The sequence below is a fragment of the Gossypium raimondii genome, chromosome 7, assembly GCF_025698545.1.
Source record: "Gossypium raimondii isolate GPD5lz chromosome 7, ASM2569854v1, whole genome shotgun sequence".
Taxonomy (NCBI): Eukaryota; Viridiplantae; Streptophyta; class Magnoliopsida; order Malvales; family Malvaceae; genus Gossypium; species Gossypium raimondii.
Window position 1 is genome coordinate 25,664,528 of NC_068571.1, and position 27,009 is coordinate 25,691,536.

At 34.3% G+C, this 27,009-nt stretch overlaps 1 protein-coding gene across 1 annotated transcript; it reads left to right on the forward strand.

The window, feature by feature from the left end:
* The first annotated feature begins 18,058 nt into the window (after positions 1-18,058).
* Positions 18,059-18,625, forward strand: LOC105762997 (uncharacterized). Its single transcript, XM_012581006.1, has 2 exons — positions 18,059-18,448; positions 18,542-18,625. The coding sequence occupies exons 1-2, from the start codon at positions 18,059-18,061 to the stop codon at positions 18,623-18,625; spliced, it is 474 nt and encodes a 157-aa protein (XP_012436460.1).
* The last annotated feature ends 8,384 nt before the right edge of the window (positions 18,626-27,009 follow it).

The window sequence follows — 27,009 nt, forward strand, 5'->3', positions numbered from 1 at the left end:
ATCTACACTAAAAATTAATGATCTTCTCATACAGAATTCAGATGATGTTTCTGTTTGTTTATCTTGAAATTAGACTCATTCAAAATTTTAAAAATATAAATTATAACCATAATTACTTTTATACAATTTTCAATAATTTTCTAAAGTCAGGAAAGGGGATTCCAAAATCATTCTGACCTTGTCTCACTGAAATTCAAATATCTCATAATATGAAATTCTTTTGCTTACTTCATTTCTTCTATGATAAACTAGACTCAAATATCTTTAATCCCAATTTTTTTCATCCTCTAATTAAATTTTCACAATTTATGGTGATTTTTCAAAATTTAGCCTACTGCTGCTGTCCAAACAACAAGAAATTTCAGCTTTTCACCGAATCCCTTATTTTTGTTTTTCGGGTACACACCTGGTTTTGTTTGATGCTAAAGCAATCCCCGAGCACTCTAAAGCCTATAATTGAACAAATAACACCATAATTAGTGTTACCTCGTGATTAATCAAAATCCCGAAACCAAAATACTTACTCATAAAATGATGAACACTTATCGCAAAAACTTCAAATCGGTACGTTTACGAAAATCACGAGGAGAGCCTTAATCCTCGCGAAATGCTGCTGCCAACACCCCAAAATTAGACTATTGAGCACAAAATAATCTTTTAAAATGATACCCAACAACTTACTGAATTTGCACAAGTGCTGCTTAACGCTACAAAATCAAGAGGAAAGAATGGTTTAGGGGGAACAATAGAATTTCAGCAGTAGAGGAAAGGAAAGAAAAGATAATCGAGTAAGAAGAAAAGAAGAAAAAAATTCGGTAGTGATGGGGGAGAGAAAATGTTAGAAATATGGAGAGAAAACGACTCCATTTTTTTCGAAAAAGGAAAAAATGATCAAATTTTGGATATTCTCCCCCATAATTCACTCCTAAAATTGCTCCCTCACTTCCCACTACACATTCACCACTCAGAAACCCAGTTCAGCACAACTCTTGCTGAAATTAGGAGCAAAAATACAACCTTTGCCGTCCCCAAAGATTCGAACCCATGACCTCCCTCACACCAACACTCCACTTATCCACCAGACCAGCAAACCCATTCTGTTAATTATTTTCCAACTTTTACTTAAAAGCCTACTGACCAAAGATAGAGCTTATTCATAAAAATACCAAAATTTTCCCAAGTCCTGGCTTGAACTTGGGACCTCCCAAACACTCCCAAAACACAATCACTAAAGTTGACAGAGATTTGTGTCACACATTCACAATACCCAAAATTTAAATTTTGGGGGTGTTACATCACATTCTTTAATTCTTCTCAACTGAATTTAGGGTAAAAGAAAAGCCATTGAAGGGCTTTAGATTTCGGCAACTTCTCCTTGTCGGTTTGGTATGTATTTTTGACCAGTTTTTAATGATTTCTACGTTTGCGAGATCGTTGTAGCTTAATCTAGCTAGCCTGGGGACTAGTTTGTGAAATTGTTAAAGTATTTGAGTTTTTCCATTGATGTACATGTTAAACTTTTGATGTTTGATGATAGAAAATGAATGGTTGTTGATAGATAAACAACTTTTGTTAAGGAATTTTTAGTGAAATTGCCAAATAGGGATTAAATTAAAAAATATGATAAATTCATGGTTAAATTTGTAAATTTGTGAAATATGTGGGTTTCTATAAGCATGTATACAATTCGGCTAGGCTTGGGTAGGGATAAAATTGAATAAATTTCATTTTCCTAGCCTAGGGACTAAATTGTAAAGAATTAAAATTATATGGCAAAATAATAATTTTTCCAAAACGTGTGTTGGACAAAATTGAATATGAATTATGTTGAATTGAGTTAAATTCATTCGTATAGATCCGGTTAGACCTCATACGAAGTTAGATCCGGGAAAAGAAAAAATATCAGATTAGTCACCTTCGTATCTATGTACATTCGTCAAGGTAAGTTCGTGTAATTAAATTGTGTAATTATATGCTTAGTGTAACACCCCTAACACGTATCCATCGCCGGAATAGGGTTATGAAGCATTATCGGAGTTTACAGATCAAATAAACAAACATTTCATATCATAAATATTCATGTCAGAAACTAATCGAAATAAAATATATTATCCCTTATACGAGCCCTCGGGGCCCAAAATACGCGTTAGAAACAAGTCGGGACTAGATCAGGTGCTCAATTTTTTTTTTTGGAAAACAATGAAATTTTCAACGATGCAGGGGTCACACGGCCGTGTGGCCAGACCATGTGATTCACACAGCCAAGAGACACACCTATGTCTTAGACCGTATAGACACTCGAAATAGGGACACACGACCGTGTCCCAGCCTGTGTCCGCATGTGTCTGTGCCCGTGTAACTCTCTGAATTGGGTCACATGGCCAAGTCACACACCCGTGTGCTAGGCCGTGTGAGCATACTGACTTGCATTCTTAATAAGATACAAGGGACACAAGACCATGTCACTTAGCCATGTGTCACACACGGTTGAGACGCACGCCCGTGTCTCTACTCGTGTGGACAAAAATAGACCATTTTTGAAGCCACATTTCTCACCCAATTCGGTACCAACCTAAACTCAACAACTTCTATATAATCAAGTCATAACAAGACATTCAAAACAAGCTAAAATCAAGTCTTAAACATGTATATCAGCACATACAACCAATATGCCCTTAGACACCTCAAGTGACAACTTAAAAAGAAGGTCAACCAAGTATCCAAACTTACCTAATAACAAAATACTTATATGCATAATCCCAAATGGAACCAAATATAACATTCTAACAAACATCAATATGATAAGACCATATATATATATACATGTCAAAATACACCAAACACAAGCCATTTAAGTGGCTAATCTCAACAAAACACTTATATGCCAACATTGGCCAAATTAACCTATACATGCCATTTTAACTGATATTAATTTACTGAAAGTACCAAAAGAGCCGATGGATAATGTGAAATAGTCCGACAAGCTTCCAAATTACTATAAAACACCGAAAGTAACACAGAGTAAGCATTTAAGCTTAGTAAGTTCGTATAACAAAGAAATTAACTTACCATTTGTTCACATTTAAGGTAAGCATACAAAACATATCCAAACCAATTTGACCACAAGCCTAAACCCATATCTTCAACATGTTAGCCTTGTAAAACACATATAATAGCCAATAAACCTGGATGAACATAACCACTAAGCCAGTTTCATATACATGTATCATCCATTTCATGTTTCAATATATCATGTAATATCATTTCCATATATTTCATGTATTTACCTGTAATAGTTCGTATCAAACTCATATTGTCTCATAACAGAACATTGCCCGTTTAACCATTTAAAATATCGTTGGATACACGGGTAGTACACACGAGGTGTACTGAATTGTAATCCGTCAATTCATGTACATATATTCTCATACGAGCTATGAATTGGTATGCTCTCACGACCTGTGAGTCGGTAAGCTCATACGAGTTAAGAATTGGTAAGCTCTCACGAGCTGCAAATCGGGAAGCTCATACCAACTATGATGTGTCCGCAACACATGTAAGACCCCAACCAAATCGGTAACTCTAATGACATGTCATTTGTATCCTACGAATTCCTAATGTTCAAATGGGACTCGGTAATCGTCGGATATGCGATTGATATTTATGCATGACAATTATACAAATCATATACTTATAATTCAATTTAAAACATATAAATATACAATTTAATTACACAAACTTACCTCGATAAGTGTACGTAGATGCGGAGGCAACTAATCCGATATTTTCTCTTTACCTCGATCTAACTTTATACGAGGTCTGACAGGATCTATACGAATGAATTTAACTCATTTCAATATAATTCTTATTCAATTTAATCCAACATGGAATTTTGGCAAAATTATCGTTTTTCCTTATACTTTTAGTTCTTTTGTAATTTAGTCCCCAAGCTAAAAAAATTAAATTCATACAATTCAATCCTTACTCAAGCCTAGAAAATTTTTATACATATTAATAGCCGCCCATATATTTCACAAAATTCACAAATTTTACCATAAATCTATCACCTTTTTCAATTTAGCCACTAATTGATGATTTCACCAAAATTCTCTTTACAAAAGTTGTTTATCTAACAAAAACCATTTATTTTCTATCATAAAAATTCAAAACTCAAGCATTTTCATCAATAGCAAAACCCTAATACTTCAACAGTTTTGCAAATTAATCCCTAGGCTAGCTAGATTAAGCTACAACGATCCCAGAAACATAGAAATCATCAAAAACGGAAGAAAAATACATACCTAATTGGGCAAAATAAGCTTGCTTAAATTTCAAGCTTCCATGGCTAGTTTATTTATTTATTTTAATTTTGGTGGGAGATGATGATAATAGTTTATTTTATTTTATTTATCAAAACTTTAATCACTAATTTCTAAAATTAACCTTAATAATTCATTCAATTTCCAATAATGACTACTCATGCTTATCCAATAACAACTTTAATCGCTAATTACTATATAATAACCTCCAATTTAAAATTCTATAGCTATTTAATACCTTTAGCTATTAGAACTCAGCTTTTACACTTTATACAATTTAGTCCCTTTTATCAAATTAAGTATGTAAGCGGTAAAATTTCTTAACGAAATTTTTATACGGTATTTCTATCATACAGTAAAACATAAAATAATAATAAAATAAAATTTCTGACTTCAAATTTGTGGTCCCAAAACTACTGTTCCGATTTAATTGAAAACGGGCTGTTACAACTCTCTCCCCTAAAAGAATTTTCGTCCCCGAAAATCTTACCAGTAAAGAGGTTCGGATATTGCTTTCTTATAGTTTCATTGGGTTCCCAAGTAGCTTCTTCTATTCCATGTCACTGCAAGAGAACTTTTACTAAACCTACATTTTTATTTCTCGATTCTTTCACTTCTCGTGTTAGAATTTTGATCGGTTCTTCACTGTATGTCATGTCAGGCTGAATCTCGACTTCCATAGGGGAGATAACATGTGAAGGGTCACATTGGTACCGTCGTAACATAGACACGTGAAAGAAATTGTGAGTCTTTTCAAGTTCTAATAGTAAAGCTAATCGATACGCAATAGGTCTGATTCTCTCAGTAATCTCATACGGCCAGATAAATCGGGAACTCAGCTTTCCTTTACGACCGAACCAAAAAACTTTCTTCCAGGGTGAAACTTTCAAAAATACCCTATCACCAACTTGAAACTCTATTTCTTTACGTTTAATATTTGCATAAGATTTCTGATGATCTGAAGCTACTTTTAAGCTATCTCGAATCACTTTCACTTTTTCCTCAGTCTCGCGAATCAAATCAACCTCGTGTATCTTTTTCTCACTGAGCTCAGTCCAATATAACGAAGTTCGGCATTTGTGATCATACAGTGCCTCATACAGTGCCATCTTTCTGCTTGACTGAAAACTATTATTATATGCGAATTCGACTAATAGTAAGTATTTCTCCCAATTTCCTTCAAACTCTAAAACACAACACCGAAGCAAGTTTCAAGAACTTGAATCACACACTCGGACTGACCATCAGTCTGAGGGTGAAATGTGGTGCTTAAATGTAGTTGTGTACACAGAGTTCCCTGTAACTTTTTCCAGAATCGCAATGTGAACCGCGAATCTCTATCTGAAATAATGGAGACTGGCACTCCATATAGTCTGACAATATCCGAAACATATAACTCCACTAATATGTCAGTGAGAAATCTGTACGTATTGGAATAAAATGTGTAGACTTCGTCAAACGATAAACGATAATCCAAATGACATCTTTCTTTTTCGGAGATAGGGATAACCTCGATACAAAATCCATAGTAACTTTATCCCATTTCCACTTCGGTATCATCACTGGCTGTAATAGTCCCGAAGGTACCTGATGTTCAGCTTTAACTTGTTGACATATCAAACATCTAGATACAAAATCAGAAATATCTGACCACCAGTACATTTGTCTCAAATAATTGTACATTTTATTACTCCCCGGATAAACAGACAAGCTACCACTATGAGCTTCGTGCAAAATTTTCTGTATAAGCTCTCTGTATAAGCTCTGGATTCTTGGGTACATAAAATCTACCTCTGAATAACAAACAATCATCTGGTCCTTTTTTGAAATTTTGAATCAGAAGTCGGCTCACACTGTACCCGTTTAGCTAACATCTCACTATCACATATCTGAGCTTCACAGATCTGTTGTAAAAATGTTGGTTTATCTTTTAAATCAGCTAAAATCGAGCCATCATTAGATAGTGACAGCCGGGAATTCATCGCTCGTAGAGCAAACAAGAATTTTCTACTCAAAGCATCAGCAACTACATTTGCTTTTCCCCGATGATAATCAATACCTAACTCATAATCTTTCAATAGTTCGAGCCATCTACGCCGTCTCAGATTCATACCTTTCTATGACATCAAATACTTTAAATTCTTTTGATTGGTAAATATATGACATTTTTCACCGAACAAATGGTGTCGCCAAATTTTCAACATAAAGAAAATATCTGCCAACTTTAAGTCATGTTTCAGATAGTTCTTTTCATGTGACTTTATTTGTCTGGAAGCATAAGCTATTACTTTACCTTCTTGCATCAAAACACAACCCAAACCGTTCAATGACGCATCATTGAAAATCACAAATTCCTTACCCAATTCAGGCTGAACTAGAACTGGTGCTTCAGTCGACAGGGCTTTCGACTGGTTAAAACTTTACTGACATTTATCAGACCATTCAAACTTCACATCTTTCTATAATAGCTGTATCATCGGTATATCTATCATCAAAAACCCTGATACAAATCTTCGGTAATAACCAGCTAATCCCAGAAAACTTCTGATTTCAGATACATTTCTCGGTGGTTTCTAGTTAACAATCGTTGAAATTTTATTCGGATCAACTCTGATGCCTTCAGTTGATACTATGTGTCCCAGAAAACCAACTTTCCGAAGCTAAACTCACATTTGCTAAATTTAACAAACAATTTTTTATCTCGCAAAGTTTGCAGAACAATTCTCGGATGCTCGGCATGTTCAGTCTCATTTCGGGAATATATCAGAATATCATTAATAAATACTACAACAAATCTATCTAAATACGGTCTAAAAATTCTATTCATCAAATCCATAAATACTGCAGGTGTGTTAGTTAAACCAAACAGCATCACAAGAAATTCATAATGTTCGTACCTAGTTCTAAATTCCCTTTTTGGAACATCTGAATCTTTCACTCGTAACTGATAATAGCCAGAACGAAGATCAATCTTCGAGAACACTGTGACACCTTTCAACTGATCAAACAAATCATCAATGCGAGACAGTGGATATTCATTCTTGATTGTAACTTTGTTGAGCTAACTGTAGTCAATGCATAATCTTATCGATCCATATTTTTTCTTAACAAACAGAACCGGTGCATCCCAAGGTGAAAAACTAGGTTGAGCAAAACCCCTATCAGTCAACTCTTGTAACTGTGCTTTCAAATCTTTTAACTATGTAGGAGACATTTTGTATGGTTCTATTGATATTGGTGTTGTTCCCAGTACAAGTTATATAGTAAATTCGACTTTTCTAATGAACGGTAATCTAGGTAACTCCTCTGGAAACACATCAGGATACTCGCAAACCACTGGCATTGATTCAAGCTTTGACTCAGACACTTTAGTATCCAATACATAAGCAAGGCAAGCATTACAACCTTTTCTCACATATTTCTGTGTTGACATAGCTGATATCACAATAGGCAACGCATTCAATTTATCTGATTTAATATGAAGCATCTCACTATTCTGACATTTCAATATGACAAGCTTTCGTTTACAATTGACCACAACATCATGAAGAGTTAGCCAATTTGTGGCTAAAATCACATCGAATTCATCAAATGGTAATAGCATCAAATCAGCCAGAAAACTGTAACCCTGAGTCATTAAAGAAAAGTTCTTGCAAACCTTATCAACTAACACATACTGGCCTAGAGGGTTTGATACTTTAACCACGAATTTAGTGGACTCAGTAGGTAAATTTTTACTAGACATTAAATTCATGCAAACAAATGAATGAGTCGATCTGGGATCAATTAAAGCAGTTACATTAGTATCAATAAAAGAGAAAGTATCGGTAATAACATCTGGCGTATAAGCATCTTCGCGCGCACAAATAGCATAAGCCTTCGCTGGTGTTTGTTCCTCAGACCTTACAGTAGAATCTTTCATCACACCACAGCTACAACTCACATTTCTAGGATTACGAGGTGGTCTACCTCTCGCAGCTGTATTACTCGGCCTCGAAGTTTGAATATTATCTTTCTCAGATTTCTCCGGGCAATCTCTAAGATAGTGGTCAAAAGAACCACATCTGAAACACACTCCACTCTTCATTCGACACTTACCATAATGCGGCTTGTTACAGTGCTTGCACTTGGGTCTGGTGTTTCTAGCATTACCCACACTCGCTACAGATGTAGCCTGAGATTTAGGACTAGAGTGTCGGGAACCTCTGTCTCTACTAGAATATCCTACAGAAGTAGTAGAATGGTAGTGATGTTTTTTAGATTTTTTTGATGTTGACTGGTATGAATTTCCTGTCAATCTCTTGCTTGAATCCTTGGCTTCAGTCTCAGCGTGTCTTTTCTCTTTGCTCAGCTCTTAGCTTTATATGCCCGATCAACTAGTACAACAAATTCTTTCAACTCGAGGGTCTCGACTAATAGTTTTATATCTTCATTTAAGCTATCTTCAAACCGCTTACACATTGCAGTCTCAGTCGGAATACATTCTCGAGCATATTTTCTCAATCGAACAAATTCCTGTTCATATTTAGACACTATCATACGACCCTATTTAAGCTCTAAAAACTCTTTACGTTTCTGGTCGAGAAACCTCTACTGATGTATTTTTTTGCAAAACTCAGTTTGAAAGAATTCCCAAGTAATCCTCTCTCTCTACACTACAGAAGTCAATATATTCCACCATTGGTAAGCTGAATCTTTTAATAGAGATACTGCACACTTAAGACATTCAGCCGGTGAACAAGATAATTCATCAAAAACTCTGATGGTATTCTCTAACCAGAATTCAACTCTCTCAGGATCATCATCGACAGTAGCCCAGAATTCTTTAGGACCATATTTATGGATATTATCAACAGGTGGCTTACCAACTCTGATAGGTTCTATACTTTGAGGAATAACTGGAACCAGTTGAGGAATAGGAGGGGGTGAAGGTTGTTGAGCAACCGAGTTCATTCGTATAAACTCGATAAACTAGTCATTAATCATCTAGAAGAACGCTTCCTTAGCCTCTTCTCCCTGGCCCTCAGATACGGGCCTCGTACCACTTGAAGCTACTGCTTGAAAAGAAGCTATAGTGTTACTCTCTACTTTATCAGAATTAGCTCGGTTGGATGTAATTGCTATATGAAAACATGTTTTAAAACGGTCAGGAGATATTACACTATCACAGGTTATATAATGGCATGTATAGCTAGACTCGTATATGCTATTTTTAGTTTGAGAATTGACTAAATCGTAGCTCTAATACCAATAAATGTAACACCCTTAACCCGTATTCATCGCCGGAACAGGGTTACAAAGAATTACCAGAGTTTAATGGTTAAATAAATAAACATTTCATATCATATACATTCATGTCAAAAACCAATTTAAATTAAACATATTGTCCCTTATACGAGCCCTCGCGGCCCAGAATATGCGTTAGAAACAAGTCGGGACAAGATTGAGTACTCAAATTTTTTTTCAAAAAATAATGAAAATTTTCAAAGATGTAGGGGTCACACGGCTGTGTGGCCAGATCGTATGATTCACACGGCCAAGAGACACACCCGTGTCTTAGACCATATGGACATTTGAAATAGGGACACATGGCCGTGTCCGTGTAACTCTCTGAATTGGGTCACACAGCCAAGTCACACGCCCTTGTACTAGGTCGTGTGAGCATACTGACTTACATTCTTAAGAATATATAGGGACACAGGCCATGTCACTTGGCCGTGTATCACACATGACTGAGATACACACCCGTGTCTCTACCCATGTGGACGAAAATAGACGATTTTCCAAGCCACATTTCTCACCCAATTTGGTACCAACCTCAACTCAACAATTTGTATATAATTAAGTCACAACAAGGCATTTAAAACAAGCTAAAATAAAGTCTTAAACATGTATTATCACCACATACAACCAATATGTCCTTAGGCACCTCAAGTGACAACTTAAAAAAAAGGTCATCCAAGTATCCAAACTTACCTAAATAACCAAATATTTATATGCATAATCCCAAATGGTACCAAATATACCATTCTAACAAACATCAATATGATAAGACCACATATATATACATCAAAATATACCAAACACAAGTCGTTTAAGTGGCTAATCTCAACAAAACACTTATATGCCAAAATTGGCTAAATTAACCTATACATGCCATTATACCCGATATTAATTTCTCGAAAGTACCAAAAGAGCTGATGGATAGTGTGAAATAGCTTCGACAAGCTTTTAAATTACTATAAAACACTGAAAATAACACGGAGTAAGCATTGAAGCTTAGTAAGTTCGTATAACAAAGAAATTAACTTACCATTTGTTCACATTAAAGGTAAGCATACAAAACATATCCAAACCAATTTGGCAAAAGCCTAAACACATATTTTTAACATGTTACCCTTGTAAAACACATATAATAACCAATAAACTGGATGAACATAACCACTAAGCAACTTTCATATACATGTATCATCCATTTCATGTTTCAATATATCATGTAATATCATTTCCTTATATTTCATCTATTTACTTGTAACAGTTCGTATCGAACTCATATTGTCTCATAACAGAACGTTACCCTTTAAGCCATTTAAAATATTGTTGGATACACGGGTAGTACACACGAGGTGTACTGAACTATAATTTGTCAATTTGTGTACATATATGCTCATATGAGCTATGAATCGATATGCTCTCACGAGCTGTGAATCGGTAAGCTCATACGAGTTGAGAATTGGTAAGCTCTCACGAGCTGCAAATCGGGAAGCTCATACGAGCTATGGTGTGTCCGCAACACATGCAAGACCCCAACTAAATCGGTAACTCTAATGACATGTCATTTGTATCCTACGAATTCTTAAGGTTCAAAAGAGACTCGGTAATCGTTGAATATGCGATCGGTATTTATACATGGCAATTATACAAATCACATTCTTATAATTCAATTTAAAATATATAAATATACAATTTAATTACCTCAATAAATACAATTTAAAACATATAAATATACGAACTTACCTCGATAAGTGTACGTAGATATGGGGGTAACTAATTCGATATTTTCTCTTTGCCTCGATCTAACTCTGTATGAGATCTAACAGGATCTATACGAATTAATTTAAATCATTTCAATATAATTCTCATTCAATTTAATCCAACATGGAATTTTGGCAAAATTACCATTTTGCCCTATACTTTTAATTCATTTGTAATTTAGTCCCTAGGCTCAAAAAAATAAAATTCAAACAATTTAATCCTTACTCAAGCCTAGCCAATTTTTATAGACATTAATAGCAGCCAATATATTTCACAAAATTCACAAATTTTACCACAAATCTATCACCTTTTTCAATTTAGCCGCTAATTGATGATTTCACCAAAATTCTCTTTACAAAAGTTGTTTATCTAACAACAACCATTCATTTTCTATCATAAAACTTCAAAACTCAAGCATTTTCATCAATAGGAAAACCCTAATACTTTAACAGTTTTGCAAATTAGTCTCCAGGCTAGCTAGATTAAGCTACAACAATCCTGAAAATAGAGAAATCATAAAAAAAACAGAATAAAAATAGTACCTAATTGAGAAAAATAAGCTTGCCTAAATTTCATGCTTCTATGGCTCGATTTTTTTTTTGGTGGGAGATGATGATAATAGTTTATTTTATTTTATTTATCAAAACTTTAATCACTAATTTCCAAAATTAACCTTAATAATTCATTCAATTTCCAATAATGACTACTCATGCTTATCCAGTAACAACTTTAATGGCTAATTACTATATAATAACCTCCAATTTAAAATTCTATAGCTATTTAATACCTTTAGCTATTAGAACTCAACTTTTGCACTTTATACAATTTAGTCCCTTTTATCAAATTAAGTATAAAGCGGTAAAATTTCTTAACGAAATTTTTATACGGTATTTCTATCTACAGTAAAACATAAAATAATAATAAAATAAAATTTTTGACTTCGAATTTTCGGCCCCGAAACCACTGTTCTGATTTCACTAAAAGCGGGCTGTTACACTTTGTTTGAATTAAATGTATGTTATTTACATTATCATCATATATGAATACCAATCGTATATCGAATGACGTACAAAAATTACTGTACCCCGTTTGAACCTTAAGAATTCGTAGGATACAAATGATATATCATTAGGGTTACCGATTTCAGCTCTTATGAGCTTACCGTTATTTAGCTCGGAGGAGCTTACCGTTATTCAGCTCGGAGAAGCTTACTGTTTACAACTTGTATGAGCATACATTTGCATGAATTGATGGATTAGAGTTTAGTACACCTCATGTGTACTACCCGCGCATCCAACGATATTCTAAATGGTTCAACGGGCACTAATCTGTTATGAGATTACATGAGTTTAATATGAACTACTACATGTATTTACATGAGATAAATGAAAATCGTTTGTACATGATATATAGTCATATGAAGTGGAAATTATATGTACATGGAGTTTTGATTATTATTGAATTCATACATGTTTTTTGATTCTATATGAATTACATGACTAAGATTAAATGCTTACTCTATGTTATTTTTCGTGTTTTATAATGATTTGAAAGCTCGTTCTGGTTGGAAGCTTATCGGAGCTATATCACACTATCCATCGTCTCTTTTGGTACTTTTGGTTATCTAATTTTGGTTATAATGGCATGTATAGGTTAATTTGGCCAATGTTGGCATATAAGTGTTTTGTTGAGATTAGCCATTTATTTGGCTTGTGTTTGGTATATTTTGATGTATATATATGTGGCCTTATCATATTTATTGTGCATTTGATATGGTTGAATGATGGAAAGTAAAATGTGGTTTGAATATGCATATAAGATATGTTATATATCTTGGTGTGATTTAGTGCTTTGTTATGAAAAAATTATAGGTATATTGATAATTGGTTTAGAATGGTATATTTGGTACCAAATGGGTGAGCTTGGTAAGTGATTTACATGATTGGTTTTTGTACAAATATGCATATATGTATTTGGTCATTTAGGTAAGTTTGGATACATGGTTGACATGTTTTTAAATTGTCATTTGAGGTGCCTAAGGGCATATTGGTTGTATGTGATTATAGTACATGTTTAAATCTTGCTTATGTTTGTTTTGGGATGCTTGATTATAGCTAGCATATATGTGTATTTTTGGGAGTATGTTGATGTCAGTTTTGGGTGAGAAATGTGGCTTGGAAAATGACCTATTTTCGTCTACACGGGCAGAGACACGGGCGTGTGTCTCATCCGTGTGTGACAGACGGCCAGGTGACACAGCCGTGTGTCCCCTGCATCTTTTAAAGAGTGGAATTCAATATGCTTACATGGCCTAGGACATGGGCGTGTGACTTGGGCGTGTCGCACAAGTCAGTGAGTTACACGGGCATGGACTCAGGTTGGGACACGACTGTGTGTCCCTATTTCAAATGCCTAGATGGCGTAAGGCTATAACACCCCTTACCCGAGACCGTAGCTGGAGTCGATCTCGAGTCATTACTTTACTTAACTTATTAGTTCGGGGCATAAAAATTTGCTTTTAAAATTTATCTCACTATTTATGATAAAGCTATCCACTCATGCAGCTGTCACTAAATCATTTATAACTCGAGCTATGGAACTCAAAATTTAAATGCATAAATTTTCCCTGAAACTAGACTCATATATATTATTACCATAAAATTTTCAGAATTTTTGGTTTAGCCAATTAGTATAGTTTATTAGTTAAAGTCTCCCCTGTTTCACCACTTGACTGTCCTGACCTCTTGCCACTAAAAATAAGTTTTCTCATTGTAGGATTTTCATATGGTGTTCTCACTTATTTATACAAAAAATATACTCAACAAGGAATATATAAATATAAAGTGCAACTGATAACTATTTTTTCACAATTTTTAGTGATTTTCTAAACTCATAAAAGGGGACTCCAAAAATAGTTCTAACCCTGTCTCACCAAAATTCACATATCTCAAAATATAAAATTCCTTTTGCTAAACCGTTATTTTGCATGAAAATAGACTCAAAAGATTTCATTCTATATATCATAAACCCTATAATTCATTTTATACTATCCTAAGTGATTTTTCAAAATCACGTCATTGCTATTGTTTAAAATCTGTTTCTTTGCAAATTATTACTCTTTCATGATTTCTATGTATACTTTATCACATAGACATGTATAACAACAAACACCTTCATACTTAGCCATTTTGACAGCCATTCGTCATAAGATATTTACACATCATTCTTTAGCAAAATCATAATACAACATTCAAAATAAGTAAGTCCCTATACATGTCGTAGTTCAAACATAGTTCATCATAAAATACCGAGTCATTGTGGTTGATAGTGTGGATGATCTCCGACATCTTTAGGATCCCCGACTTTGATTAATAATGCTATATAAAAGAAAATAAGCAAAGTAAGCATAATGATTAGTAATTTTACAAGTAAATAAATAGCAACATTAAACACAAATAATGCTATATAAAAGAAAATAAGCAAAGTAAGCATAATGATTAGTAATTTTACAAGTAAATAAATAGCAACATTAAACACAAATAATAATAACCAAATACCATAATCTTTAATTTCCTCTTTACTTGGTCTCTTACTCATTCACTTACTTGTTTACTTAGATAACTCATAATTATGACTTACTTTTCTCTTGCTGAAATGTTGATTCTCAATGGGTAACGTAATATACTCTTAACTTTTATAACTCACTTGAACTTGCCATTTATGCTTTTAACTAAACTTTCATGGACGTAAGTTATTTACTAGCCCATTGAACCACATTGGAATAATAAGGATACTTGAGTCTCTTTCTGATAATAACATGCCAAAGCCATGTCCCAGACATGGTCTTACATGGGATGTTTCATGTACTGCCAATGCCATATCCCAGATATGGTCTTACATAGGAGTTCTCATATTGGTGCCCATGCCATGTCCCAAACATGGTCTTACGGGTGACCTCTCATCTCGGTGCCAACGCCATCTCCCAGACATGGTCTTACATGGGACCTCTCATGATCTCAAGGATGCCAATGCCATGTCCCAGACATGGTCTTACATGGGATCTCTTTACCCAAATGTCATGACATTTGTATCCAACACACTCCTAATGTTTCAACGGGGCTTTTATCACTGATTCTCTATCATCTCATACTTAAGTCAACATTAAATAATTTCATGAAAAAAATACATAATTGCTGGAAAATAGCAGCATTAATAATAATTATTGAAATTTACATTTATTTACTGTAAACTTACCTCGGTAGCAAATATAGCCAAACTTATCAATTTAGTCTTCAACTTTATTCTTTCCTCGGTCTAACCTTGAATTCCATTCTTCTTGATCTATAATAGAAAATTTAACTCATTTAATACTCACATTCGTTAAAACAGCCTTCGACTCTAACTTTGGAAAAATTACAATTTTGCCTTTAAACTTTTACATAATTACTCTTTTGCCCCAAAGTTCGGAAATTAAACTTCATCTCATATTCTTATGTTATATAACATGCTGAACATTTTTCTCTTCTATGACAACATTAAATTCTCACTCTAACACTTATGCACATTAGAGATTTTTACCGATTATGTCAACTTACTCGTTTTCGCTTAATATCAGCTAGCAAAAGTTATTTAACATAATTTATAGCTTCATATTCAACAATAAAACATCAAAATAAACACTTTTCACATATGGGTATTTTTCCAAATATAAACCCTAGGTTAAATTATTGCTAGAATAAGCTAAATTAAGCTACCGGGATCTCAAAAACTAAAAAGCATTAAAAACGGGGATCAGAACCACTTAGTATGAGCTTGAAAAAGTGTGAAAACCCTAGCTATGGTGTCTTTCCAAATTCAGCAGCAAGCTATGGAGAAGATGATATTTTTGCCATCTTTTTCCTTTTTTATTCTTTTTTTATTCATTTATTAAAATACCCTTCATTAAAACTTTAGTTATTTTTATCTATGCATGCCTATTTTTGTCCATCGAAATTTTATGGTCTAATTACTATTTAAGGACCTCTACTTTGATTATGCATTTCAAATAAATCCTTTATCATCTAAAACTCATATTTACCCACTTTTGGAATTAAGTCCTAATAGGCAATTTAGGCATGCAATCAATAAAATTTCTTATCAATACTCTAATACTTATATCTAATCACTCGATAAATCATAAAAATTAATAATAATTTTCTCTTTAAATCGGATTTGTGGTTACAAAAACACTATTTCGATGACCTTAAAATTGGGCAATTACAAAGGCACAGGCGTGTCTCTTGGCCGTGTGAGTCACACAGCTTGGCCACACGGCCATGTGACCCCTGCAGCTTTGAAAATTATAAATGTTTTTGAAATATTTTTTGAGTTGCCAATTTAGTCCCAATTTGTTTCTAAGGTGTATTTTGGGCATTGAGAGCTCGTATTAGGAACAATATGCATGATTATGATTGGTTTCTGACATGAATACTATATGTTATGAAATGTTTGAAATTTTTTTTCTATCTGATTTGTATATCCGATAATGCTCTGTAACCCTATTATGGCGATGGATAATGGTTAGGGGTGTTACATTTATTGGTATTAGAGCTACGATTTAGTCGATTCTTAGATTGAACATAGTGTGTACGAGTCTCGCTATACATGCCATTATATAACCTGTGATAGTGTGATATCTCCTGACCGTTTTAAACCATATTTTTATGTAGAAATGATATCCAACTGAGTTGATTCCGATGAAGTAGAGAGTACGCTCAATCCTCTGTTCACGGAGTAGCTTCGAGTGGTACGAGGCCCGTATCTGAGGGCTGGGGAGGAGAGGCTAAGGAAACCTTTTTCCAGATGATGAATGCGTGGTTCACCGAGTTTGTATGAACTAGCCTGGCTGCTCAACAACCTCCACCCCCTCCTATTTCCTAATTGGTTCCCGCTATTCCTCAAGGTACGGAACCAATCTGAGTGAGTAAGCCTCCTGTTTATAAGATTCGTAAGTATAGGGCTGAAGAATTTTGAGCTACAACTGAGGATGATCCCGACAGAGTTGAGTTCTGGTTAGAGAATACCATAAGAGTTCTGGATGAATTATCTTGTTCACTTGCTTATTGTCTTAAGTGTGTGGTATCTCTATTAAAAGATTCAACTTATCACTGGTGGAATACGTTGACTTCTGTTGTGCCGAGAGATCGAGTCACTTGGGATTATTTCGAATTGAGTTTCGAAAGAAATATATCAATTAGAGATTTCTCGATTAGAAACGTAAAGAATTTTTGGAGCTTAAACAAGGTCGTATGATAGTGTCTAAATATAAACGGGAATTTGGTTGATTGAGAAAATATACTCGAGAGTGTATAGTTGATCGGACACATAAAGCTGATCAAACGGGAATTTGGTTGATTGAAAGAGTTTGTTGTCTAGTTGATCGGACACATAAAGCTGAAGAGCTGAGGAAGAAGAAAAGACACACTTAATTTGAAGTTAGACATTCGAGAAAGAGATTAACAGGAAAGTCTCATCAATCAGTATTGAAGAAACCTAAAGAACATTGCTATCGTTCTACTGCTTCTGCGGGGCATTCTAGTAGAAACAGGGATACTAGACGCTCCAATCTTAAACCTCAAGCTTCCTCTGTAACGAGTGTGGGTAGTGTTAGAAACACTAGACCCAAGTGCAAGTACTGTAACCGGCCACATTATGGTGAGTGCTGAATGAAGAGCAGAGTGTGTTTTAGATGTGGTTCCTTTGACCACTATCTTAAAGATTTCTATGAGAAATTTGAGAAAGATAATATTCAAGCTTCGAGGCCGAGCAACACAGCTGCGAGTGGTAGGCCACCTCGTAATCTTGGAAATGTGAGTGGTAGCCGTGGTGTAACGAAAGACTCTGCTGTGAGATCTAAGGCACGAGCACCAGCTAAGGCTTATGCTATTCGCGCACGCGAATATGTTTCTACATTAGATGGTAGTTCCGATACTTTTTCTCTCTATGATACTGATGTAACTGCTTTGATTGATCCCAGATCGACCCATTCATATGTTTGCATGAATCTAGTGTCTAGTAAGAATTTATCTGTTGAGTCCACTGAATTCGTGGTTAAAGTATTGAACCCTCTAGGCTAGTATGTGCTAGTTGATAAGGTTTGCAAGAACTGTTCGTTGATGACTCGGGGTTACATTTTTTTGGTTGATCAGATGTTATTACCATTCAATGAATTTGATGTGATTCTGGGTATGGATTGGCTAAATCTACATGATGCTGTTGCAAACTGTAGATGAAAGCTTATCATATTAAAATGTCAGAACGGTGAGACATTTTCTAAAGTCAGAAGTTTTCTGGGATTAGCTAGTTATTATCAGAGATTTTTAAAAGGGTTCTCGATGATAGCTACACCGATGACGTGGTTATTACAGAAAGATGTGAAGTTTGAATGGTCTAATAAAAGTCAGCAAAGTTTTAACCAGTTGAAAATATTGTTGAATGAAGAACCAGTTCTAGTTCAGCTTGAATCGGTTAAAGAATTTGGGATTTTCAGTGATGCGTCATTGAACAATTTAGGTTGTGTTCTGATGCATGTAGGCAAAGTAATAGCTTATGCCTTTAGACAGTTAAAGTCACATAAGTAAAACTATTTGACACATGACTTAGAATTGGCAGCTATTGTGTTTGCATTGAAAATTTGGCGACACCATTTGTTCGGTGAAAAATGTCACATATTTATCGATCACAAGAGTTTAAAGTATTTGATGTCATAGAAAGATCTGAATCTAAGACAGCGTAGATGGCTCGAACTGTTGAAAGATTATGAGTTAGTTATTGATTATCATCTGGGAAAAACAAACGTAGTTGCGGATGCTCTGAGTAGAAAGTCTTTGTTTGCTTTGTGAGCGATGAATACACGATTGACATTATCTGATGATGGCTTGATCTTAGCTAAGTTAAAAGCTAAATCGATGTTTCTATAGTAGATCTGCGAAGCTCAGAAATGTAATGGTGAGTTGTTAGCTAAACGAGTACAGTGTGAGTCGACTTCTGATTCAGAATTTCAGATAGGACTTGATGATTATTTGTTATTCAGAGGTAGAGTTTGTATACCGAATAATCCAGAGCTTATACAGAAAATTTTGCACGAAGCTCATAGTGGTAGCTTGTTTGTTCATCCAGGGAGTAATAAAATGTATAGTGATTTGAGACAAATGTATTGGTGGCCGAGAATGAAACACGAGCTTTCTGACTTTGTATCCAGATGTTTGATATGTTAGCATGTTAAAGCTGAATACCAGGTACTTTCAGGATTGTTACAGCCAGTGATGATACCGAAGTGGAAATGGGATAGAGTTGGTATGGATTTTGTATCGGGGTTAAACTTATCTCCAAAAAGGAAATATGCTATCGGGGTTATTGTTGACCGTTTAACGAAGTTTGCACATTTTATTCCGGTACGTACAGATTTCTCACTTGACAGATTAGCTGAGTTATATGTTTATGAGATTGTCAGATTACACGGAGTGCCAGTTTTTATTATTTCGGATAGAGATCCGCGATTTACCTCGTGATTTTAGAGAAAGTTACAGGAAGCTTTGGGTACGCGATTGCATTTTTCACTGCATTTCACCCTCAGACCAATGGTCAGCCCGAGAGATGATCCAATTCTCGAAGATATGCTTTGTTGCTGTGTTTTAGAGTTTGAAGGCAAATGGGAGAAATATTTACCGTTGGTCGAATTTGCGTATAATAATAGTTTTCAATCGAGCATAAAGATGGCACCGTGTGAGGCTCTGTATGGTCGTAAATGCCGAACTCTGTTATACTAGACAGAAATCAGTGAGAAAAAGATACACGGGGTTGACTTGATTCGCGAGACTGAGGAGAAAGTGAAAGTGACCCGAGATAATTTGAAAATAGGTTCAGGTCATCAGAAATCGTATGCAGATCTTAAACGCAAAGATATAGAGTTCAGAGTCGGCGATAGAGAATTTTGTAAAGTTTTGCCCTGGAAGAAAATTCTTTAGTTCGGTCGCAAAGGAAAGATGAGTCTGCGATTTATTATACCGTATGAGATTACAAAAAAGAATCAGACCAATTGCATATCGATTAGACTTACCATCAAAGCTTGAGATGATTCACAATGTCTTTTACGTGTCTATGTTACGACGATATTGATCTGGCCCTTCACATTTTATCTCTTTGATGGATGTTGAGGTTCAGCTTGATATGACATACAATGAAGAACCGATCAGAATTCTGGCACGAGAGGTGAAAGAATTAAGAAATAAAAAAATAACTTTAGTGAAAGTTCTCTGGCAATGACATGAAATAGAGGAAGCCACCTGGGAACCTGAGGAAGCTATGAGAAAGTAATATCCGAACCTCTTTTCTGGTAAGATTTTTGGGGACGAAAATTCCTTTTGGGGGAGAGTTGTAACAACCCGTTTTCAGTAAAATTGAAACAGTGGTTTTGGGACCACAAATCCAAAGTCAAAATTTTTTATTATTATTTTATGGTCTACAGCATGATAGTATTACCGTATAAAAATTTTGTTAATAAATTTTACTGTTTACATGCTCAATTTGATAAAAAGGACTAAATAGCGTAAAATGCAAAAGTTGTGTTCTAATAGCTAAAGGTTTCTAATAGCTATAGAACTTTAAAGTGGAGGCCATTATATGGTAATTAGACCATTAGTGAAGTTAGTGGATGTACATGGCTTGGTATTATTGAAATTATGAATAATTTTAAAGGATATTTTGGTAATTAAAAAATAAAGTTAATATTAAATAATAACAAATTGAACTTCATCTTCTTTAATTCTTCTCAACCGAATTTAGCGTAAAAGAAAAGCCATTGAAGGTTTTTTGATTTTGGCAACTTCTCCTTGTCTATTTGGTATGTATTTTTGACCCATTTTTAATGATTTCTATATTTCCGGGATCATTGTAACTTAATCTAGCTAGCCCAATGACTAATTTGTGAAATTGTTAATGTATTTGAGTTTTTTCATTGATGAACATGTTAGAGTTTTGAGGTTTGATGATAGAAAATGAATGGTTGTTGATAGATAAACAACTTTTGTTAAGGAATTTTTAGTGAAATCACCAAATAGGGATTAAATTGAAAAATCTAATAAATTCATGGTTAAATTTGTAAATTTGTGAAATATGTGGGCTGCTTTAAACATGTATATAGTTTGGCTAGGCTTGGGTAGGGATAAAATTGAATGAATTTCATTTTCCGAGCCTAGAGACTAAATTGCAAAGAATTAAAAGTATATGAGCAAAATAGTAATTTTGCCAAAAATGTGTGTTGGACTAAATTGAATATGAATTATGTTGAATTAAGTTTAATTCATTCGTATAAATCCGGTTAGACCTCGTACGGAGTTAGACCGGGGCAAAGGAAAAATATCGGATCAGTCGCCTTCGTATCTACGTACACTCATTGAGGTAAGTTCGTGTAATTAAATTGTGTAACTATATGATTTTTTTGAATTAAATGTATGTTATTTGCATTATCATCATATATGAATATCGATCATATATCCGACAACATAAGATGATTACCGAACCCCGTTTGAACCTTAGGAATTCGTAGGATACAAATGACATGTCATTAGGGTTACCAATTTCAGCTCTTATGAGCTTAGTTTGAACCTTAGGAATTCGTAGGATACAAATGACATGCCATTAGGGTTACCAATTTTAGCTCTTATGAGCTTACCGTTACTCAGCTCGTATGAGCTTACCATTATTTAGCTTGGAGGAGCTTACCATTATTCAGCTCAGAGGAGCTTACTGTTTACAGCTCGTATGAGCATACATGTACATGAATTGACGGATTATAGGTTAGTACACCTCATGTGTACTACCCGTGTATCCAACGATATTCTAAATAGTTCAACGGGCATTGTTCTGTTACTGGATTACATGATTTTAATATGAACTACTATAGGTATTTACATGAGATATATGAAAATGATTTGTACATGATATATAGTCATATGAAGTGGAAATTATATGTACATGGAGTTTTGATTATTATTGAATTCAAACGTGTTTCTTAATTCTATATGAATTACATGACTAATATATTGTTGAGGAGATGTGTTTAGGCTTTTGGCCAAATTGAGTTGGATATGTTTTGTTTTCTTACCTTAAATGTGACTAAATGGTAAGTTAATTTCTTTGATTTACGAACTTACTAAGCTTAAATGCTTACTCTATGTTATTTTTCATGTTTTATAATGATTCGAAAGCTCGTTCTGGTTGGAAGCTTTTCGGAGCTATATCACACTATCCATTGGCTCTTTTGATACTTTTGGTTATCTAATTTCGGTTATAATGGCATGTATAGGTTAATTTGACCAATGTTGGCATATAAGTGTTTTGTTTAGATTAGCCATTTATTTGGCTTGTGTTTGGTATATTTTGATGTATATATATATGTGGCCTTATCATATTTATTGTGCATTTGATATGGTTGAATGATGGAAAGTAAAATGTGGTTTGAATATGCATATAAGATATGTTATATATCTTGGTGTGATTTAGTGCTTTGTTATGAAAAACTTATAGGTATATTGATAATTGGTTTAGAATGGTATATTTGGTACCAAATGGGTGAGCTTGGTAAGTTATTTACATGATCGGCTTTGGTACAATTATGCATATATGTATTTGTTCATTTAGGTAAGTTTGGATACATAGTTGACATGTTTCTAAATTGTCATTTGTGGTGTCTAAGGGCATATTAGTTGTATGTGACTATAGTACATGTTTAAAGCTTGCTTATGTTTGTTTTGGGATGCTTGATTATAGCTAGCATATATTTGCATTTTTGGGACTAGGTTGATGTCAGTTTTGGGTGAGAAATGTGGCTTGGAAAATGACCTATTTTCGTCCACACGGGCAGAGACACGGGCGTGTGTCTCAATCGTGTGTGACTGATGTCCAGGTGACACGGTCGTGTGTCCCCTTTATCTTTTAAAGAGTGCAAGTCAGTATGCTCGCACGACATAGCACGCGGGCGTGTGGCTTGGGCGTGTGGCACAAGTTAGTTAGTTATAGGGGCGGGGACTAAGGTTAGGACACGACTTTGTGTCCCTATTTCGAATACCAACACAGCCTAGCCACACGGCCATGTGATCCTTGCCGCTTTGAAAATTGTAAATGTTTCTGAAATATTTTCTGAGTTTCCAATTTAGTCCCAATTTGTTTCTAAGGTGTATTTTGGGCATTAAGGGCTCGTATTAGGAAACAATATGCGTGATTATGATTGGTTTCTGACATGAATGCTATATGTTATGAAATTTTTGATATTTTTGTTTCTTTGATCTTTATATCCAGTAATGCGCCCTAACCCTATTTTGGTGATGGATACTAGGGGTGAACATTCGATCGAATCGAATCGAATCGAAAATTTTTGAGTTAATCGAGTTTTCGAATCTCATTTTATCATCCTAACTTTATTTGAAGTTTTCTCGAATCGAGTTGAGTGAGATGGAATTCGAATTGAATCGAATCGAATCGAATATATTTGTTTGAGTTAAATTTTAAAAAATAATTTTGGGTCCTTGTAACCATTGTCACCCATCGTAATAAAATTTGTCCACCTTAATCAAATTTTTTATTAACTTTCATCACCTCATAATTTATTTATTAATTTTTTATATACTGGTTAGCTTCTTTGCTTGCTTAATTGTTTCAATTATCTTCAGATTCTTGTCACTATGTAATTTGGAATTAAAAATATATTAAATGTAAAATATAATTTTTTAATAAAAGTTATTTAAAAATAAAATGTGAAATTGATACCAATATAAAATTTTAACACGAATATTTTATGGCATAATTAATAATTCAATTTTAATATAAATATTCAATATGACTAAACAATTCAATAATATAAATAATATAAAATGTGAAATTTAATTTAATAATATAAATAGTATATATAAATAAAATTAGTACTATTTATGTTTAGTGATTTTTTGGGATAATTTTGATTTTTATTTGAGAGTAAAGGGTGAGAAGTAAAAGTTTAGAGGAAAAATAAAAAGTTTTGGGGAATAAAAGTTTGAGGAAAGTAAATAGGGGAGTAAAATTTTAGAGGAAAATATTAAAAAAATTGGAAGGGGAGAGTTTGGGATAGATGGGAGGTGGGATGGGAAGGGAATAAAAGTTTTAGGGGAAAAGTGAGAGGGAGTAAAAATTTTGGGGGAAAATAAAAGGTTTTGAGAGTTTTTGGGAGTAAAATTTTGAGAAAAAGTAAATGGGAGAGTAAAATTTTGGTGGGAAATGGATTTTGGGTAGATTGGGGGGTTGGGAGGGGAGGGGGAGTAAAAGTTTTGGGGGGGAAAGTGGGAAGGAGTAAAAGTTTTGAAGGAAAAGTAAAAAGGTTTGGGAGTTTGGGGTAAAAATGTAAAATATTATAGTTTGATATTCGAATTATTCGAATTAATCAAATTATTCGAATTCGAAAACTCAACTCGATTTAAACTCGAAATTCGAAAAAAAAATTCGAGTTGATTCGAATAACTTGATTAACTCGAATAACTCGATTCGTTTAACTCGAAATTCAAAATTTTTTTTGATTTTTTCGAGTCGAATCGAGTTTTGCTCACCCCTAATGGATATGGGTTATGCGTGTTACAAAATTCTCAAAAATGTTATCACTTTGCATCATACCATACGCTACCTAATTTCCAACTATACTTTGGTAATGAACAAAGACATAAGCCCATCCAATAGATCTTGCAATCATTTTTAAAAATCTAACATTCAACAAATTTGAAATTTAAATTTCAATATCATTCTTATTTTAAGATCACGACCTCCTTATTAATTATTCCAATATCTTTTTAAAAATATTAAAATAAAGATTGCAACAATTTCTTAATTTCTTTTGTGAAATTAAAAAAAATCATTACCGTATTAGAAAATTATATGAAGAAAAAATTTATTTTCATAAAAAAGTAAAAAAAAAAGGATTGCTCTTAGAGGTAATGCAAGCAACCCCTTCGGAGGTGAAGAGATCAGCCAAAAGGGTCCGATTCAATGGGATCGCATTAACACTGGTGGTTGAATGGGTATGGTGGTTGACTTTCAAGTTGAGGATCGTGTATCCTTTTGTGACATGCTTCTAAACTAAGTGTGTACTAGGTTTTCCAAAAATGGTATGTTGGAAGAAAAGTAGGATGATGAGGATGATGACTTTGAGATATTTGAAGATGATATTTCCAAATGGACTATTGATGGTATCTTAGCGGTCACGTTTTTTGATGAGGTTTATAAGCTCTTAGAAGATTGTATGGAAAACGATTGTTCTCAAGCTTCTTAGATGGAAGAGGGCTTCAACACTCTCTCTAGTAGAGTGTATGCACTATAGAAGCCCTACATGCCATTTTAATTGATGGATATTGAGAATGGTTATTTTGTGGCAAATTTCCAAACCACAAATGATTATGAAAATGTTTTACTAAGTGATCCTTAGACCGTCTATGGTAAATATGTCACCCCAAATTTTTGGAACTATATTTTGGAGTGTTGACCAAGTGAGAATGATAAGGAACTTGTGTGAGCTCATCTAATTTGCAAGAATTAGGCTGCTTTTATCTTTAAGCATCCCCTTGCGAGCTACTTCACTTTGTCTTGCCATCTTGTGAGCCTCCACCTTGTATGTGGCGAGTTGTTTCTGCTATCTTGTAAGCTTTCCAATTTGTGAACCTGCCAGTTAGCGAGTTTGCCACTCCATGAGATCTTTAGTCAAGCTCATTAGTTTTCGAGCTCATCTGTTAACTTGACACCCACGGTGTGTATGACACGTATCAGGGCACGTGTTAATCTTGGGGAAAGGAACGTATCATCGTGCATGCCACATTTTGGCCATGGGAATAGTTTATGGTTAGTGGAATCTTGTATACATGTGTTGCTATTAGTGGCTAGCCAAGGACATTGACTGGGTAAATTATTTTTAATCCCAAATTATTCTAAGAAGATAATAGGGGTCAATGAGAGAAAAAAATGGAAAAGACTTCAATTTTATTTTTCTTTCCCGTGTCTTTCCTTAATTCCTTCATTAAGAAATTGGAGATTATAATTCCGACTTCTTGTGGGAGGAAATCGTGATTTTAGCTTGCTTAGAAGTTGTTTTTTTTAGTAATTGTTGGTAACTTTCTTGAGTCCTCCTTTGACCGTAATTTCAGTAAAATTTTAAGAAACATTTATATAGGACTTAACCAAAAGTATTGGTGAGGGTAGGAATCTCCTTTGCAATCATTGCATGTTGCAATGGTTGTTAGATTTCTCAATTTTCATTAAGGACTTGGTTGTTATTGTTCTGTTTGGTAACTGTGGTATTTAATGTGTTTAGCTAAGGAAGTGGGAGAAGGCCTTAGTAGAAAGGGGAAGGAAACCATAGAGTAGACAAAAGCATTCCTAAAAACTTTTGTGAGTTCACTATGCTCGTTAAATTAATGAATTGCTTAAAGTTGTCATCTAACCAGGTAAAGTTTAGCTATGTATATGGATTTACTAATTGTGTGTTGCCTAGATCTATGTAAAGCTTCTTGGGAAATGTACCCATATTGTAGTAAACATGTAATTGTTTTCTATTCATTTGAACAATGAATAAATAAATAAAGTTAATTTTGTATTTCACTATTAT

Bases quoted from the DNA above. Each gene is read 5' to 3' on its own strand.
- LOC105762997 (XM_012581006.1), top strand. From the start codon at position 18,059: ATGAAGAGCAGAGTGTGTTTTAGATGTGGTTCCTTTGACCACTATCTT. The intron at 18,449-18,541 runs GTATTGAACCCT...TTGGTTGATCAG, and splicing joins CCACTGAATTCGTGGTTAAA to ATGTTATTACCATTCAATGA.